Source organism: Oncorhynchus mykiss, chromosome 11, assembly GCF_013265735.2.
Source record: "Oncorhynchus mykiss isolate Arlee chromosome 11, USDA_OmykA_1.1, whole genome shotgun sequence".
NCBI lineage: Eukaryota > Metazoa > Chordata > Actinopteri > Salmoniformes > Salmonidae > Oncorhynchus > Oncorhynchus mykiss.
In genome coordinates, this window is record NC_048575.1 from 17,462,345 (window position 1) to 17,479,844 (window position 17,500).

The 17,500-nt window shown below is 42.1% G+C and overlaps 2 protein-coding genes across 3 annotated transcripts in view; one reads left to right on the forward strand and one right to left on the reverse strand.

Moving 5' to 3' along the window:
• Nucleotides 1-17,500, reverse strand: part of cntnap2a (contactin associated protein 2a) — a 243,609-nt gene that overhangs the window by 37,150 nt on the left and 188,959 nt on the right. The window contains exons 16-18 of the mRNA XM_036935092.1: nucleotides 9,523-9,679; nucleotides 3,733-3,860; nucleotides 1-81 (exon numbers count right to left, since the gene is read on the reverse strand). The exon at nucleotides 1-81 is cut by the window's left edge and continues 90 nt beyond it. Coding sequence (XP_036790987.1) covers nucleotides 1-81; nucleotides 3,733-3,860; nucleotides 9,523-9,679 — 366 coding nt within the window. The remainder of the gene's footprint in view (nucleotides 82-3,732; nucleotides 3,861-9,522; nucleotides 9,680-17,500) is intronic.
• Nucleotides 1-17,500, forward strand: part of LOC110535414 (E3 ubiquitin-protein ligase TRIM21) — a 92,953-nt gene that overhangs the window by 18,077 nt on the left and 57,376 nt on the right. Inside the window, exon 3 of one of the 2 annotated variants that reach the window (XR_005034595.1) lies at nucleotides 903-1,010. Coding sequence is in view for 1 of the 2 variants with exons in the window: in XM_036935094.1 (XP_036790989.1) it covers nucleotides 903-928 (26 nt within the window). In the remaining variant the exon portion in view is untranslated. Of the gene's footprint in view, nucleotides 1-902; nucleotides 2,453-17,500 lie in introns of those variants that run through there. The other variant, XM_036935094.1, reaches the window with a different exon arrangement.

Below are 17,500 nucleotides of genomic sequence, written 5' to 3' on the forward strand. Positions count from 1 at the left end.
CAGCGCTGGTCTCTCCCTGGAAAGTGGAGAAATGCAAGTAGGAGGAGGGCGTGGTGAATGATGCTGCGTTCCAGTAGTTACCTGGGAAAAGGGAGGGGAAATGCAGGGGAAAAGAAGGGGAAACAGAGAGAAGAAGGGGAAACATGGGAAAAGAAGGGGAAACAGGGGAAAAGAAGGGGAAACACAGGGGAAAAGGAGGGGAAACAGGGGAGAAGAAGGGGAAACAGGAAAGAAGAAGGGGAAATAGGGGAGAAGAAGGGGAAACAGGAAAAAGAAGGGGAAACAGGGGAAAAGAAGGGGAAACAGGAGAGAAGAAGGGGAAACAAGGGAAAAGAAGGGGAAACAGGAGAGCAGAAGGGGAAACACAAGGGAAAAGAAGAGGAAACAGGGGATAAGAAGGGGAAACAGGGGAAAACGAAGGGGAAACACAGGGGAAAAGGAGGGGAAACATGGGAAACAAAGGGGAAACACAGGGGAAAAGGAGGGGAAACAGGGTAAAAGGAGGGGAAACAGGGTAAAAGGAGGGGAAACAGGGTATAAGGAGGGGAAACATGATAAAAGGAGGGGAAACACAGGGGAAAAGAAGGGGAAACAGGGGAGAAGAAGGGGAAACAGGGGGAAAAGGAGGGGAAACAGGGGAAAAGAAGGGGAAACAGGGGAAAAGGAGGGGAAACACAGGGGAAAAGGAGGGGAAACACAGGGGAAAAGGAGGGGAAACAGGGTAAAAGGAGGGGAAACACAGGGGAAAATAAAGATAAAGATAAATCTGTCACTTCCAGCCATGCCCTGAATAACATTACATCTGCCCCTCCCTCACCCCTTCTCTGTCTCTCTCCCCCTCTTTTTTTAATCTCTTTCTCTCTTTCCCTCTATCCCTCTCTGTTTCCCCCGCTCTCTTTAAGCCTCTCTGCTCTGGGACGGGATGTGATGCTTGGCAAGAGGAGGAGTCCAGTGCTTTTTACAGAGGAGGGCTTATCGCACTGCCCCAGAAGCCGCGCGCACAAGCATAAGTACGCGCAAACACACACACACGCACACTTGCCACCTACTGGGCCCGTTTTATTATTTGAAGTCTTTGCTATTTAATTACGATTACCCAGAGGCAGACATGGCTACAGAAAAGGGTTAACTTGGGACCCGATGCAAGAGACTCACACACACACACACACACACACACACACACACACACACACACACACACACACACACACACACACACACAGGGCCTGTCCTGGCTGTTCAGCCGCCCTACGCGAGACAAGCTCCTACAAGAAACAGTCCAAGTAAGCAAAATTACATTGTAAGACGTCTAAAATACATATTTTTCCAGATGTTGAAGTTACGTTCAATATTGGTTCTGAATCAAAGACAAAAATACATATTTTCCGGGCTTTGAAATCAGGTAAATTTTAGGTTCTGAATGAAAGTTGAAAATAGGTCATTTATAGACTATGTTTGTGCCAAATCAAGGCTGGTCCAGACCAGACAAAATCTAAACCAAACAAGATGTCCAATTAGCGTCAGCATCGGTCTGTGCATTTTCATTTGAATGGGCGCCATTTAGGTTAGGCTATTTGATCGGAGAAACCTGCATGATGTAAAAAATATCTGTCACATTACATTGTCATCCATTTTATCTCCAGTCTGTAGCCTACAGAAAACGCCATATACTCTTTCTACCATATCCTAGATCTGCTACATGATTTATGTTAGATTCTTTTTTTGCCGTAACATTGGTGGAGCGCTGCAGAGATGTGTCTCTCCAACAGCACCCTGGAGAGGCACGCTGGGAACGGACAATATCATTATTTTGAGTCCCTGCCAATGACAAAGTGGGCACTGCTTATCATAGGGCGGCATCAGCACTCACCTAAAAAGCCCATATGCCACTGTTTGAGAGAAATTGTCATTGTTTTTGGCCAGAATTAATTATGTGAGGTATTATGTGCTGTTGGAGGTACCGCCTTGGTCTGTTTAGCTCAGAGAATGCCGCCCTCGTCGATCTCCCGCCATAAGAAGACCCATAATCCTGCCTAATGAGAGGGCTGGGTCCTGCACACACCCACACACAAACTCTTCCAGCTATGACTGAGGGTCGGGTCCTTTGTCCCTACATCATGTGGACATGGTAATGATAGAGTTCGAAAGGGTCAGAAACGATTTATCCTTTCTTTCCTTCATTCTTCTGTTCCTCTCTCCTTTTAAGTGTGCATAATTGAGTTTGATTTTCTACTCCTTTTATGAAAGGCCTCTAATTGTATTGCTCTGTAGGAAAAAAGTTCAAAAGTTGACAAAAGACCCTTAAGGTGATTGACACAAAAGACACAAGTTGAATTGAATATGTGGGCGCGGGTGTGTATGAGCGCGTACACACTCACCCTTACACCCACGCACCCACGCACACACTCACCCTTACACCCACGCACCCTTCCTCACACTCACCCTTACACACACGCACACACTCACCCTTACACACACTCACCCTTACACCCACGCACACACTCACCCTTACACACACTCACCCTTACACACACGCACACACTCACCCTTACACACACTCACCCTTACACACACTCACCCTTACACCCACGCACACACTCACCCTTACACCCACGCACCCTTCCTCACACTCACCCTTACACCCACGCACCCTTCCTCACACTCACCCTTACACACACGCACACACTCACCCTTACACACACTCACCCTTACACACACGCACACACTCACCCTTACACACACTCACCCTTACACACACGCACCCACGCACACAGTGCTCTTGGAAAGTATTCAGACCCCTTGACTTTTTTCAAATGTTGTTACATTACAGCCTTACTCTAAAATGGATTAAATAAAATATTTTCCTCAGCAATCTAAGAAATACCTTATTTTCATAAGTATTCAGACCCTTTGCTATGAGACATGAAATTAAGCTCAGGTGCATCCTGTTTCCATTGATCATCCTTGAGATGTTTCTACAACTTGATTGGAATCCACCTGTGGTAAATTCAATTGATTGGACTTGATTTGGAAAGGCACACACCTGTCTAGATAAGGTCCCACAGTTGACATTGCACGTCAGAGCAAAAACCAAGCCATGAAGTCAAAGGAATTGTCCGTAGAGCTCCAAGACAGGATTTCTGTAGCATTGAATGTCTCCAAGAACACAGTGGCCGCCATAATTCTTAAGTGGAAGAAGTTTGGAGCTCTGTCAGAGTTACCATAGGGTTCTTGGTCACCCTCGATTGATAAATTTGGCCGGGCAGCCAGCTCTAGGAAGAGTCTTGGTGTTTACAAAAAGTTCCTCTTTGGAGATGGGAAACATTCCAGAAGGACAATAATCTCGGCATCACTCCACCAATCTGTCATTACGGGGTATTGTGTGTAGATTGATGAGGGAATTATTTTTTTTATTACATTTTAGAATAAGGCTGTAACGTAACAAAATGTGGAAAAAGTCAAGGGTCTGAATACTTTCCAAATGCACTGTATACAGTATTGCAATGTGAAACATGTATTTCTAGATGAAACACTGAATAAGTTTGTTAAAAAATGGACTATGATTTAGTGTGTTATACTTAATAATTTGAAAATATTATATTAAACAACTGCCTTTTTTGATGATCTGTTTTGAGTTTTGTACTAAGCATTTTGAAAATGTACCACATACTTTTGAAAATTGCACCAAAGTGACTGAAAAAAACAAAAAACAGCTTCATGGGTGGAACTCACGGTCTCCTTGACAACGGAGCGGCCCGACTGTGAGCTTTGCCTCTGAACCCAGCCTGTTGGTGTCACCCACGGCAACCTGACTGACTGGCAAATGGTCCTTATACACCAACAGACCACTGTCCTCTCTCCTGGGGAGGAGAAGAAAGAACAGATGAAGGAAGAGAGGAAAAGGAGGAGATAGTATTTTTCTATAATATTAATCTTGCAGAAATATAACAAATGTTATGGAATGAAGAAAAGGGAGAGAGAGAGAGGGTAAACTTGTAAAGCGTTAATGTTTTAAATAAATGGTCTTTGTTCTGAAGCAGCCTGTATTTGTCCTTATTATCTGCTTGTTGTTCTCTGCCTTTTATGAAAACTAATATATGGAGGACACGATGGGAGCCAAGTGTGTGTGTGTGTCATGCCAACTCTATGTGTAATGAGGGGAAATAGAGATGTGTGTACTATAGATCACATACTCACTCAACCGGAGAAAAAAACATTAATACACACAATATTAATGGAAAGAGGGAGAGAGAGAATAACACTCATCAGTTATCGTAACAAGAGAAGGAGAAAGAGAAAGAAAGAGAGAGAGAGGGTGTTGTGAAGCGAATGGGGAGAGTAGGAGAGGGAGGGGGAGGATGAGAGACAGAAGAAGAGAAGAGAGAAGGAGAGGGTAATTCAGAAAAGGACAGAAGGAGAAAGAGAAAGAGTAACTAGCAGCCATACATTATTCTAATGAGAACATCCATCAGGTGTTTTAAAGGGTTCAGAAACACAATGTTTTGTTATTATTGGAGGAGGGGGGGACATCGCTCACTGCTTCAACACAGAGACTTTTATACACTAACCTTGTTGTTTCTATGTGTAATATTTATATCACACACACACACAGTCTTGTGGGGACTTCTGGTTGTCATGACTGTCCACAAGAATCCAAATAGGTCAGATCAGGTTTGCAATGAATAACTTCAATCAGACCTCCTCTCACCCGTAGAGGTGGAAGGAAATAACTAGTGGGGATTAACAACTCACATCCTGTTGTAAATCAAGGGAGGAGATCCAGGCCTGCATTCTCCAAATTCACTAAAGGAATGTGCTTTGTCTCAACAGACCTTTTTCCAGCTGAAACTCTAACACGGTCAAAAGCAACTACTGAAACAATATTTCTAACATTGAACGTAGGGAATGGTCAGAGGCAATCTTTTGAACACTAACGTCCTCATGTTGGTTATTTTGTGATGTCATTAAAAATGTTATAAAGGAAATATTGTAACTTGGAAAGTATACCCACTACATACAGTATATGAAGTTTCCATACTATGCGTTGTGCATTTACTATGAATAAAATATGAACGTGTTTTTGTTAAGAGAGGGATGTGATTTGAGAAGCTATAAGAGATCATTTTTTTCCCATAAACTTTGCACAGTGAGTAGTTACCGCCTGGAGTGAGGTCAAGGAGCGTGCCTGCCTGCCAGAACTGCCCCTTTCCACCAAAACGTATAAATGATGGGTTAAGAAAAAACACATTGGACCAGGAATGCTTGAAGCGGCAGCTACACGTTTAAAATGGTTTGAACTTTCAATCTTAACATGAGGTGAAGAAATTAAACTCACCTTTTTGATACTGTCGCAAAGCTAACTAAAAAGCAGCATTCCCCAAGAGAGGATGACTTTCACTTTAGCAGTGATAAATTCATGAACTTCTTTGAGGAAAAGATTATGATTATTAGAAAGCAAATTACGGACTCTTCCTTAAATCTGCGTATTCCTTCAAAGCTCAGTTGTCCTGAGTCTGCACAACTCTGCCAGGACCTAGGATCAAGAGAGACACTCAAGTGTTTTAGTACTATATCTCTTGACACAATGATGAAAATAATCATGGCCTCTAAACCTTCAAGCTGCATACTGGACCCTATTCCAACTAAACTACTGAAAGAGCTGCTTCCTGTGCTTGGCCCTACTATGTTGAACATAATAAACGGCTCTCTATCCACCGGATGTGTACCAAACTCACTAAAAGTGGCAGTAATAAAGCCTCTCTTGAAAAAGCCAAACCTTGACCCAGAAAATATAAAAAACTATCGGCCTATATCGAATCTTCCATTCCTCTCAAAAATTTTAGAAAAGGCTGTTGCGCAACAACTCACTGCCTTCCTGAAGACAAACAATGTATACGAAATGCTTCAGTCTGGTTTTAGACCCCATCATAGCACTGAGACGGCACTTGTGAAGGTGGTAAATGACATTTTAATGGCATCGGACCGAGGCTCTGCATCTGTCCTCGTGCTCCTAGACCTTAGTGCTGCTTTTGATACCATCGATCACCACATTCTTTTGGAGAGATTGGAAACCCAAATTGGTCTACACGGACAAGTTCTGGCCTGGTTTAGATCTTATCTGTCGGAAAGATATCAGTTTGTCTCTGTGAATGGTCTGTCCTCTGACAAATCAACTGTAAATTTCGGTGTTCCTCAAGGTTCCGTTTTAGGACCACTATTGTTTTCACTATATATTTTACCTCTTGGGGATGTTATTCGAAAACATAATGTTAACTTTCACTGCTATGCAGATGACACACAGCTGTACATTTCAATTAAACATGGTGAAGCCCCAAAATTGCCCTTGCTAGAAGAATGTGTTTCAGACATAAGGAAGTGGATGGCTGCAAACTTTCTACTTTTAAACTCGGACAAAACAGAGATGCTTGTTCTAGGTCCCAAGAAACAAAGAGATCTTCTGTTGAATCTGACAATTAATCTTAATGGTTGTACAGTCGTCTCAAATAAAACTGTGAAGGACCTCGGCGTTACTCTGGACCCTGATCTCTCTTTTGAAGAACATATCAAGACCATTTCAAGGACAGCTTTTTTCCATCTACGTAACATTGCAAAAATCAGGAACTTTCTGTCCAAAAATGATGCAGAAAAATTAATCCATGCTTTTGTCACTTCCAGGTTAGACTACTGCAATGCTCTACTTTCCGGCTACCCGGATAAAGCACTAAATAAACTTCAGTTAGTGCTAAATACGGCTGCTAGAATCCTGACTAGAACCAAAAAATTTGATCATATTACTCCAGTGCTAGCCTCTCTACACTGGCTTCCTGTCAAAGCAAGGGCTGATTTCAAGGTTTTACTGCTAACCTACAAAGCATTACATGGGCTTGCTCCTATCTATCTCTCTGATTTGGTCCTGCCGTACATACCTACACGTACGCTACGGTCACAAGACGCAGGCCTCCTAATTGTCCCTAGAATTTTTAAGCAAACAGCTGGAGGCAGGGCTTTCTCCTATAGAGCTCCATTTTTATGGAACGGTCTGCCTACCCATGTCAGAGACGCAAACTCGGTCTCAACCTTTAAGTCTCTACTGAAGACTCATCTCTTCAGTGGGTCATATGATTGAGTGTAGTCTGGCCCAGGAGTGGGAGGGTGAACGGAAAGGCTCTGGAGCAACGAACCACCCTTGCTGTCTCTGCCTGGCCGGTTCCCCTCTTTCCACTGGGATTCTCTGCCTCTAACCCTATTACAGGGGCTGAGTCACTGGCTTTACTGGGGCTCTCTCATGCCGTCCCTGGAGGCGGTGCGTCACCTGAGTGGGTTGAGTCACTGATGTGGTCATCCTGTCTGGGTTGGCGCCCCCCCCCCCCCCCCCACTTAAGTTGTGCCGTGGCGGAGGTCTTTGTGGGCTATACTCAGCCTTGTCTCAGGATGGTAAGTTGGTGGTTGAAGATATCCCTCTAGTGGTGTGGGGGCTGTGCTTTGGCAAAGTGGGTGGGGTTATATCCTTCCTGTTTGGCCCTGTCCGGGGGTGTCCTCGGAGTGGGCCACAGTGTCTCCTGACCCCTCCTGTCTCAGCCTCCAGTATTTATGCTGCAGTAGTTTATGTGTCGGGGGGCTAGGGTCAGTTTGTTATATCTGGAGTACTTCTCCTGTCCTATTCGGTGTCCTGTGTGAATCTAAGTGTGCGTTCTCTAATTCTCTCCTTCTCTCTTTCTCTCTCTCGGAGGACCTGAGCCCTAGGACCATGCCCCAGGACTACCTGACATGATGACTCCTTGCTGTCCCCAGTCCACCTGGCTGTGCTGCTGCTCCAGTTTCAACTGTTCTGCCTTATTATTATTTGACCATGCTGATCATTTATGAACATTTGAACATCTTGGCCATGTTCTGTTATAATCTCCACCCGGCACAGCCAGAAGAGGACTGGCCATCCCACATATGCTCTCTCTAATTCTCTCTTTCTTTCTCTCTCTCGGAGGACCTGAGCCCTAGGACCATGCCCCAGGAATACCTGACATGATGACTCCTTGCTGTCCCCAGTCCACCTGACTGTGCTGCTGCTCCAGTTTCAACTATTCTGCCTTATTATTATTCGACCATGCTGGTCATTTATGAACATTTGAACATCTTGACCATGTTTTGTTATAATCTCAACCCGGCACAGCCAGAAGAGGACTGGCCACCCCACATAGCCTGGTTCCTCTCTAGGTTTCTTCCTAGGTTTTGGCCTTTCTAGGGAGTTTTTCCTAGCCACCGTGCTTCTTCACCTGCATTGCTTGCTGTTTGGGGTTTTAGGCTGGGTTTCTGTACAGCACTTTGAGATATCAGCTGATGTACGAAGGGCTATATAAAATAAATTTGATTGAATTTGATTGATTGATTGACCTCTCAGACAATCACTGGAATGGCTGATTAGCTGTAATAAGTAAAGTATTTTTGAAAGCGAATTTAAGTAGGACCATCCTGTTACTCTGCTCAAACCATCGTATTACACTGCTCTCATCACCCCACTTGGGAACCATCGATACGTCTGGCTAGCTTATCTTCAAAGAAGCATCTTCAAGAAAAATTTCGGACAATCAGAGCCTTACAAGCGTGCTGTGAAAAGGCCCAACCCCATTCCAAGGCTGCCCTGTTCATCGAGAGATCCCGGCGAACCCAGGCATTTAACGTAAAAACATACATGATTTCTTACTCAAAGCGGGCGGCGATTCGTGTGCAAAGTATATGGTTACTGTAGGTGAAAGTAGTTTCTGAATGTCCCAATGTTAAGTGTCTCTGTCCCTCTCCCTCTCCCTCTCTTCTTTAACAAGCAGCCATGTTGTTGTCATTCCGCTAGGGACCTGTTTTCAGTGTATTACGTCTCCAGTCAATAACTGGTGCAGAGTATGTATGTTTATCCTCTGTTCTCATGTAATTAGCTAGTAAATAAATAATCAAACCAATTTGTTTAGCACTGAATCATAAGTAAGGCTCTGGTTTTTGCAGATGCAAGGAGGTTACGACTGTTCAGAATGATGATATGATACGAGGTTATGATTAAGAAGTTGACTGTTTATAGATGTGATAGGTAAATACCTTTTAGAGTTTAATTAGGGAGATGGTAGCTCTTTAAAGAACCTCTCTCGTGGTGCCCCAGATCCTAACGAGTTAATTGTTACATGAATTATTTAATCGGGCAACAATTAAACATAGTTAGTTAATTTGATAAATAACAGTCTTCAGATGAATGTTAAAGTCAAGTTACGACAACGTGACTTGACACACACACACACACACACACACACACACACACACACACACACACACACACACACACACACACACACACACACAAAAATGTCAGTTGTTACAGAATGTCTGATATTTGTCTCAAAACATTGTCCCCTCCGCTGCTGTCTTGGTTGGACCAGGTCTCTCTTGAAAAATAGATTTTATCTCAATGAAACTAACCTGGATTGTTAAATAAAAATAAACACACACACAGTACCCCCCTTCCACGGCAACCCCTGTACTCACCATTGTTTGTGGTCAGCGTCACAGTTACAGTCATATTTGGGGTCAGTGCAGTTCCTGTCAATACCACAGGAACACTTCTGTATCCCTGGCCCTGATCCTCCCCAGTAGAAATGTTTCTCACTGCTCCTACCCACCCACCATGTGTAGGGGGTCCCATCTAGAGAGACACAGACACACACAGGAGAAATTAGTATAAGACATATACACACACACACACACACACACTTTTTAAGATTCTAAACCAGTCCCAATGCCAGTCTGCTGCCTGGTTCATGTCTCTTTAAATGTGTGTGTGTCTATGAGGTGGGAGGGGGGGGGGTCACTGGTCTGTAATAAGAGTCATAATATTGTTTTATTCAGATGCCTCGCTCTGTAGAGTAGAAACATATGCATAATATCTGGGAACAGCACAATAACACACACAATATGAGACTATATGAGATAGGAGAAGATTGCTATTCTCTTTATTTCTAATAAAGGGCACAATATACGGATATAGATCTTCTATTCTGTTGTGATAAAATCCCAAATATAAAATGCTATGAATATTATAATCCGAGACACAGTATAGAGAGGAGATGAGTAAGCAAAAGCAATGATAATCTCTGAAACACACAACATCTCTCTGTCTCACCTTAGTGGCACACAGAGTTTCATTCAAAACTGCTATACAGTATATCCATTTTCAGAAATGTTGGCAACCATCACTCCTGTGTTCCAATGGCACGTTGTGTGTGTGTGTGTGTGTGTTAGCTAATCCAAGTTTATAATTTAAAAGGCTAATTGATCATTAGAAAACCCTTTTGCAATTATGTTAGCACAGTTGAAAACTGTTGTCCTGATTAAAGAAGCAATAAAACTGGCCTTCTTTAGACAAGTTGAGTATCTGGAGCATCAGCATTTGTGGGTTCGATTACAGGCTCAAAATGGCCAGAAACAAATAGCGTCTGTGTAAATGATACACTTGTGACATTACAGTTTTTTCCAACTGCTTACACACTTTTTCAAAACTGTCTTCTTTTTTTCAAATCTCTACACACAATTCCCAAAACTGCACACACAAAATGCAAAATGCCTCACATCTCCTTCAAAATGTAACACTGCATTCAAAATGCCATAAACACATGTCAGAATGAAGCATTTGCATCAAACGACAAACACTGCTTTCATAATAGTACATTTTTGGATATACCATGTAAACACTGTTGTTCTAAATCTAAAGCTCTTTGGTCTTTCATAGGCTTATATCTACATTTCAATACAATGTTCTACAGTGAAAGTAATCTGCTGAGAGGGGTAACAAGTACACTGTAAACACCAATGTAATGTTCTACAGTGAAAGTAATCTGCTGAGAGGGGCAACAAGTACACTGTTAACACCAATGCAATGTAGAAACAGTGAAAGTAATCTGCTGAGAGGGGTAACAAGTACACTGTAAACACCAATGTAATGTTCTACAGTGAAAGTAATCTGCTGAGAGGGGCAACAAGTACACTGTAAACACCAATGTAATGTTCTACAGTGAAAGTAATCTGCTGAGAGGGGTAACAAGTACACTGTAAACACCAATGTAATGTTCTACAGTGAAAGTAATCTGCTGAGAGGGGTAACAAGTACACTGTAAACACCAATGTAATGTTCTACAGTGAAAGTAATCTGCTGAGAGGGGTAACAAGTACACTGTAAACACCAATACAATGTTCTACAGTGAAAGTAATCTGCTGAGAGGGGTAACAAGTACACTGTAAACACCAATACAATGTTCTACAGTGAAAGTAATCTGCTGAGAGGGGTAACAAGTACACTGTAAACACCAATGTAATGTTCTACAGTGAAAGTAATCTGCTGAGAGGGGTAACAAGTACACTGTAAACACCAATACAATGTTCTACAGTGAAAGTAATCTGCTGAGAGGGGTAACAAGTACACTGTAAACACCAATACAATGTTCTACAGTGAAAGTAATCTGCTGAGAGGGGTAACAAGTACACTGTAAACACCAATGTAATGTTCTACAGTGAAAGTAATCTGCTGAGAGGGGTAACAAGTACACTGTAAACACCAATACAATGTTCTACAGTGAAAGTAATCTGCTGAGAGGGGTAACAAGTACACTGTAAACACCAATACAATGTTCTACAGTGAAAGTAATCTGCTGAGAGGGGTAACAAGTACACTGTAAACACCAATACAATGTTCTACAGTGAAAGTAATCTGCTGAGAGGGGTAACAAGTACACTGTAAACACCAATGTAATGTTCTACAGTGAAAGTAATCTGCTGAGAGGGGTAACAAGTACACTGTAAACACCAATGTAATGTTCTACAGTGAAAGTAATCTGCTGAGAGGGGTAACAAGTACACTGTAAACACCAATACAATGTTCTACAGTGAAAGTAATCTGCTGAGAGGGGTAACAAGTACACTGTAAACACCAATGTAATGTTCTACAGTGAAAGTAATCTGCTGAGAGGGGTAACAAGTACACTGTAAACACCAATGTAATGTTCTACAGTGAAAATAATCTGCTGAGAGGGGTAACAAGTACACTGTAAACACCAATGTAATGTTCTACAGTGAAAGTAATCTGCTGAGAGGGGTAACAAGTACACTGTAAACACCAATGCAATGTTCTACAGTGAAAGTAATCTGCTGAGAGGGGTAACAAGTACACTGTAAACACCAATACAATGTTCTACAGTGAAAGTAATCTGCTGAGAGGGGTAACAAGTACACTGTAAACACCAATGTAATGTTCTACAGTGAAAGTAATCTGCTGAGAGGGGTAACAAGTACACTGTAAACACCAATGTAATGTTCTACAGTGAAAGTAATCTGCTGAGAGGGGTAACAAGTACACTGTAAACACCAATGTAATGTTCTACAGTGAAAGTAATCTGCTGAGAGGGGTAACAAGTACACTGTAAACACCAATGCAATGTTCTACAGTGAAAGTAATCTGATGAGAGGGGTAACAAGTACACTGTAAACACCAATGCAATGTTCTACAGTGAACGTAATCTGCTGAGAGGGGTAACAAGTACACTGTAAACACCAATGTAATGTTCTACAGTGAAAGTAATCTGCTGAGAGGGGTAACAAGTACACTGTAAACACCAATGTAATGTTCTACAGTGAAAGTAATCTGCTGAGAGGGGTAACAAGTACACTGTAAACACCAATGCAATGTTCTACAGTGAAAGTAATCTGCTGAGAGGGGTAACAAGTACACTGTAAACACCAATGTAATGTTCTACAGTGAAAGTAATCTGCTGAGAGGGGTAACAAGTACACTGTAAACACCAATGTAATGTTCTACAGTGAAAGTAATCTGCTGAGAGGGGTAACAAGTACACTGTAAACACCAATGTAATGTTCTACAGTGAAAGTAATCTGCTGAGAGGGGTAACAAGTACACTGTAAACACCAATGTAATGTTCTACAGTGAAAGTAATCTGCTGAGAGGGGTAACAAGTACACTGTAAACACCAATGCAATGTTCTACAGTGAAAGTAATCTGCTGAGAGGGGTAACAAGTACACTGTAAACACCAATGCAATGTTCTACAGTGAAAGTAATCTGCTGAGAGGGGTAACAAGTACACTGTAAACACCAATGCAATGTTCTACAGTGAAAGTAATCTGCTGAGAGGGGTAACAAGTACACTGTAAACACCAATGTAATGTTCTACAGTGAAAGTAATCTGCTGAGAGGGGTAACAAGTACACTGTAAACACCAATGTAATGTTCTACAGTGAAAGTAATCTGCTGAGAGGGGTAACAAGTACACTGTAAACACCAATGCAATGTTCTACAGTGAAAGTAATCTGCTGAGAGGGGTAACAAGTACACTGTAAACACCAATGCAATGTTCTACAGTGAAAGTAATCTGCTGAGAGGGGTAACAAGTACACTGTAAACACCAATGCAATGTTCTACAGTGAAAGTAATCTGCTGAGAGGGGTAACAAGTACACTGTAAACACCAATGTAATGTTCTACAGTGAAAGTAATCTGCTGAGAGGGGTAACAAGTACACTGTAAACACCAATGTAATGTTCTACAGTGAAAGTAATCTGCTGAGAGGGGTAACAAGTACACTGTAAACACCAATGTAATGTTCTACAGTGAAAGTAATCTGCTGAGAGGGGTAACAAGTACACTGTAAACACCAATGTAATGTTCTACAGTGAAAGTAATCTGCTGAGAGGGGTAACAAGTACACTGTAAACACCAATGTAATGTTCTACAGTGAAAGTAATCTGCTGAGAGGGGTAACAAGTACACTGTAAACACCAATGCAATGTTCTACAGTGAAAGTAATCTGATGAGAGGGGTAACAAGTACACTGTAAACACCAATGCAATGTTCTACAGTGAAAGTAATCTGCTGAGAGGGGTAACAAGTACACTGTAAACACCAATGTAATGTTCTACAGCGAAAGTAATCTGCTGAGAGGGGTAACAAGTACACTGTAAACACCAATGTAATGTTCTACAGTGAAAGTAATCTGCTGAGAGGGGTAACAAGTACACTGTAAACACCAATGCAATGTTCTACAGTGAAAGTAATCTGCTGAGAGGGGTAACAAGTACACTGTAAACACCAATGCAATGTTCTACAGTGAAAGTAATCTGCTGAGAGGGGTAACAAGTACACTGTAAACACCAATGCAATGTAGAAACAGAAAATATTTATTAGGCCAAACATTACTGTTGTATACAGTAGCACACAACAAAACCATAAACATATGTAAACCAAAAGTATTTTCTTTAGAATACAATAAAGAACACATTTGTATGTGTGGGGTCCCGGGGGGCAGTCCAGGAATTGGTACGGGGGGGGGGGGGGGGGGGGGGGGGGGGGGGGGGGGGGGGGGGGGGCAGTCACCAGTGCTAAGCTACGCTTCATCTCTTCTCCGGCCTGGGCCTGGCCACAATACTTTGTCCACATCACAAGATACTTCCCTCGATGTATGGCAAGAGAAAACGTATCTCCTAGCATGGCGTATCCAACCTTGGACAGAGGCAACCTCTATGTCCCCACATGCGTCCTCCATTGCCTGAAGAAGCGACATGCGGGCATAGGGTTGGCAATCATACACTTTCAGCGCCAGGCTGAGAAGAATTCCTCTATGGGATTTAGAAAAGGTGAATATGAGGGTAGGTACAAAACTACAAATTATGGATGGGTGGCAAACCAGTTTTGGACCAGAACAGCCTGGTGAAAACTAACATTGTCCCATAAAACCACAAATCTAGCAGGCTCCTGATCTGGATCAGGGACAAGCATTGTGTAAATTGCATCCAGAAAAGTGAGCATATGGCCGGTGTTGTACGGACCCAGTGTGGCATTGTGATGGAGGATGTGCCTCTCTCATGGTCAAACCGTGGTTGATCACATGATCAACAAGTGTTGCCCTAATCTCATCAGAGATGGCTCTCCTTCCTTTTGTTCTTTGTCCTCGTCCTCTTCTTCCTCTTCCTCTCCCTCCTACTCCTCTTGCTCTCTGTCCATTGTTGGCATCCATTGTTCAAAACAGGTAATCTGACCTTTGACCTATTTATAGGCCTATACTACAGTAAAGCAGTGATTGGTTAGTGATCAGTTAAGCTATTAGTGTTTGCACATGTGAGGAGTGTGTGTGTGTGACCTGGTGAATAAGTGTAGCATTTTGATTGGTTGTGTTTGGAAAAGGAAAGCAAGTCACTTCCTGTTAGATTTTTGTGTTTTAGGTAGAGAATTGTGTGTAGTGTTTTGAAAAAAGTGTTTTATGCAATTGACAACTGAGTCAAAGGCTGAGAAATAGCTTATGGTTTTGGATATTTGGTGTGTAGTTTTGCACTTTGAGTGAGAGGTTTCAAAAATCGTGTGACATGAAAAGATTTTGTGTGTAAGCAGTTGGAAAAAACTGTAATATATTTTTTACAAATAATAACTAAATACAGTAATATAATATCTGTAGGTAAAACATTTACATTTGACATTGTAGACATTTAGCAGGTGCTATTATCAAGAGCGACTTACAGTATGTGTATTCATGTTAAGATAGCTAGGTGAGACAACAACATATCACAGTCAAATATACAGGACACAAACATTCCAGCTAAACAATGGCTATATAGCGTTTTGTAAAGTGTTCAAACATATCTAAAATCTATGAATAAAACATATGAGAACATGTAATATTTTACACACACATGAAGGTACCCATTAGCAATCATTTCTGAGGAAAAAAACACAAATGTGACTTTTTTGGGGGGACATATCATTTTGGAAATTAAATCATTTATTGCTGCATTTCTAATATCTCATCAAACACTGGGTGTACGTTTGGCGGATTGTGTGTGTATGTGAGTGTGTATGTGACTGTGTGTGAGAGTGCTTGTGTGTGTGTGTGAGTGTTTGTGTGTGTGTGTGTGTGTGCTTGTGTGTGTGTGCGTGAGTGTTTGTGTGTGTGTGTGTGAGTGCTTGTGTGTGTGTGTGTGGATGTTTGTGTGTGTGTGTGTGAGTGCTTGTGTGTGTGTGTGTGTGTGTGTGTGTGTGTGTGTGTGTGTGTGTGTGTGTGTGTGTGTGTGTGTGTGTGTGCATTCGTACATGCTCGCTCATATACACTTCCAGGTGCTCAAGTCAATGTGGGTCTTTTGTGTCAATCACCTTAAAGGTCTTTTGTAATGAACATTTTTGAAACAATCTTTTCAACTTTTTCTCTTGAGAGCAATATAATTAGAGGCCTTTGATAAAAAGAATAGAACATCCAACTAAATTATACACCTATTAGACTATTAACGGGGCAATATAAATCCATATGTATTACCCATTGATTCTTCAAGAATATGTCTTATAAATTCCACTTTGTTCAACTGTCTTACCCCATCAAACTAAAATATAAGCTTGTCCAATATATACTAGGGAAAATGTAAACAAACACTGTATACCCTCAAACATGGTTACAATTGTAATTTTTGGTACTTGCATCCACAGCTATCTATGACTTTTAGAGTGGTTACATTTCTCCAACTCATCCCTCACCTTTTTAACAAAACAGTGTCAGGGATGGCACTTTGTTCTTGTTTCAACTGCTGATTGCCCCCTTTAAAATGAGAGAGTGTGTGTGAGAGAGATAGAGATAGAGAGTGGTTGTGAAGAAGTACTCTGTTCTCCTCCCTAGTGTGCCTTTTAACAAATTCAACTTCAAAACGAGAGTTTAGAGCCTGTCTCTCCTCTATTTTCTCGCTGTGTTCATCCCTTCCCTCTTGTCACAGAGCTAAATCCCCCTGCAAACACTTCAATCCTTCACAGGAGAAGAAGTAAGAGAAAAAAGGAGAAAAGAAGAGAGGGAAGAGAGACGTGGATTGATAACAGCTGCTGGTGTAGCTCCTCTTTGGGAAGCTCCACTACGGTACTTAGCGTGACAAAGCTGTATCTGTCTGCTAGGCTAACACACACACACACACACACACACACACACACACACACACACACACACACACACACACACACACACACACACACACATAACACATTGAGAGTGAATGTGTGTGTAAGGCCAGCTAGTTGTGTGTTTGCAGTAATATACGAGGGACATCAGATCAATACAGGCAGCATGCCCCATGGGCTACCTACCTACTGGAAATACACTAGGACATGAGCAGGATGAGAGAGAATTTTTACAGTGTGTGTGTATGTATGGGTGTGTGTGTGTATCTGTGTGTGTTGCCACCCGCTGTCATTGGGGTTAAGGACAACAGTGTCTGAATGAGCAGGAAACAATCTTCTCTAGATGCCATTAGGGTTCTGATGGCTGGGGTCTGCTGCCTCTGACAGGTATATGAAGAGCAGGTGCAGATACCAACCCCTTAGGGCTAGGGGGCAGTGTTCGGAAGTTTGGATAAATGACGTGCCCAAAGTAAACTGCCTGTTACTCAGGCCCAGACGCTAGGATATGCATATCATTTGTATAATTGGATAGAAAACAC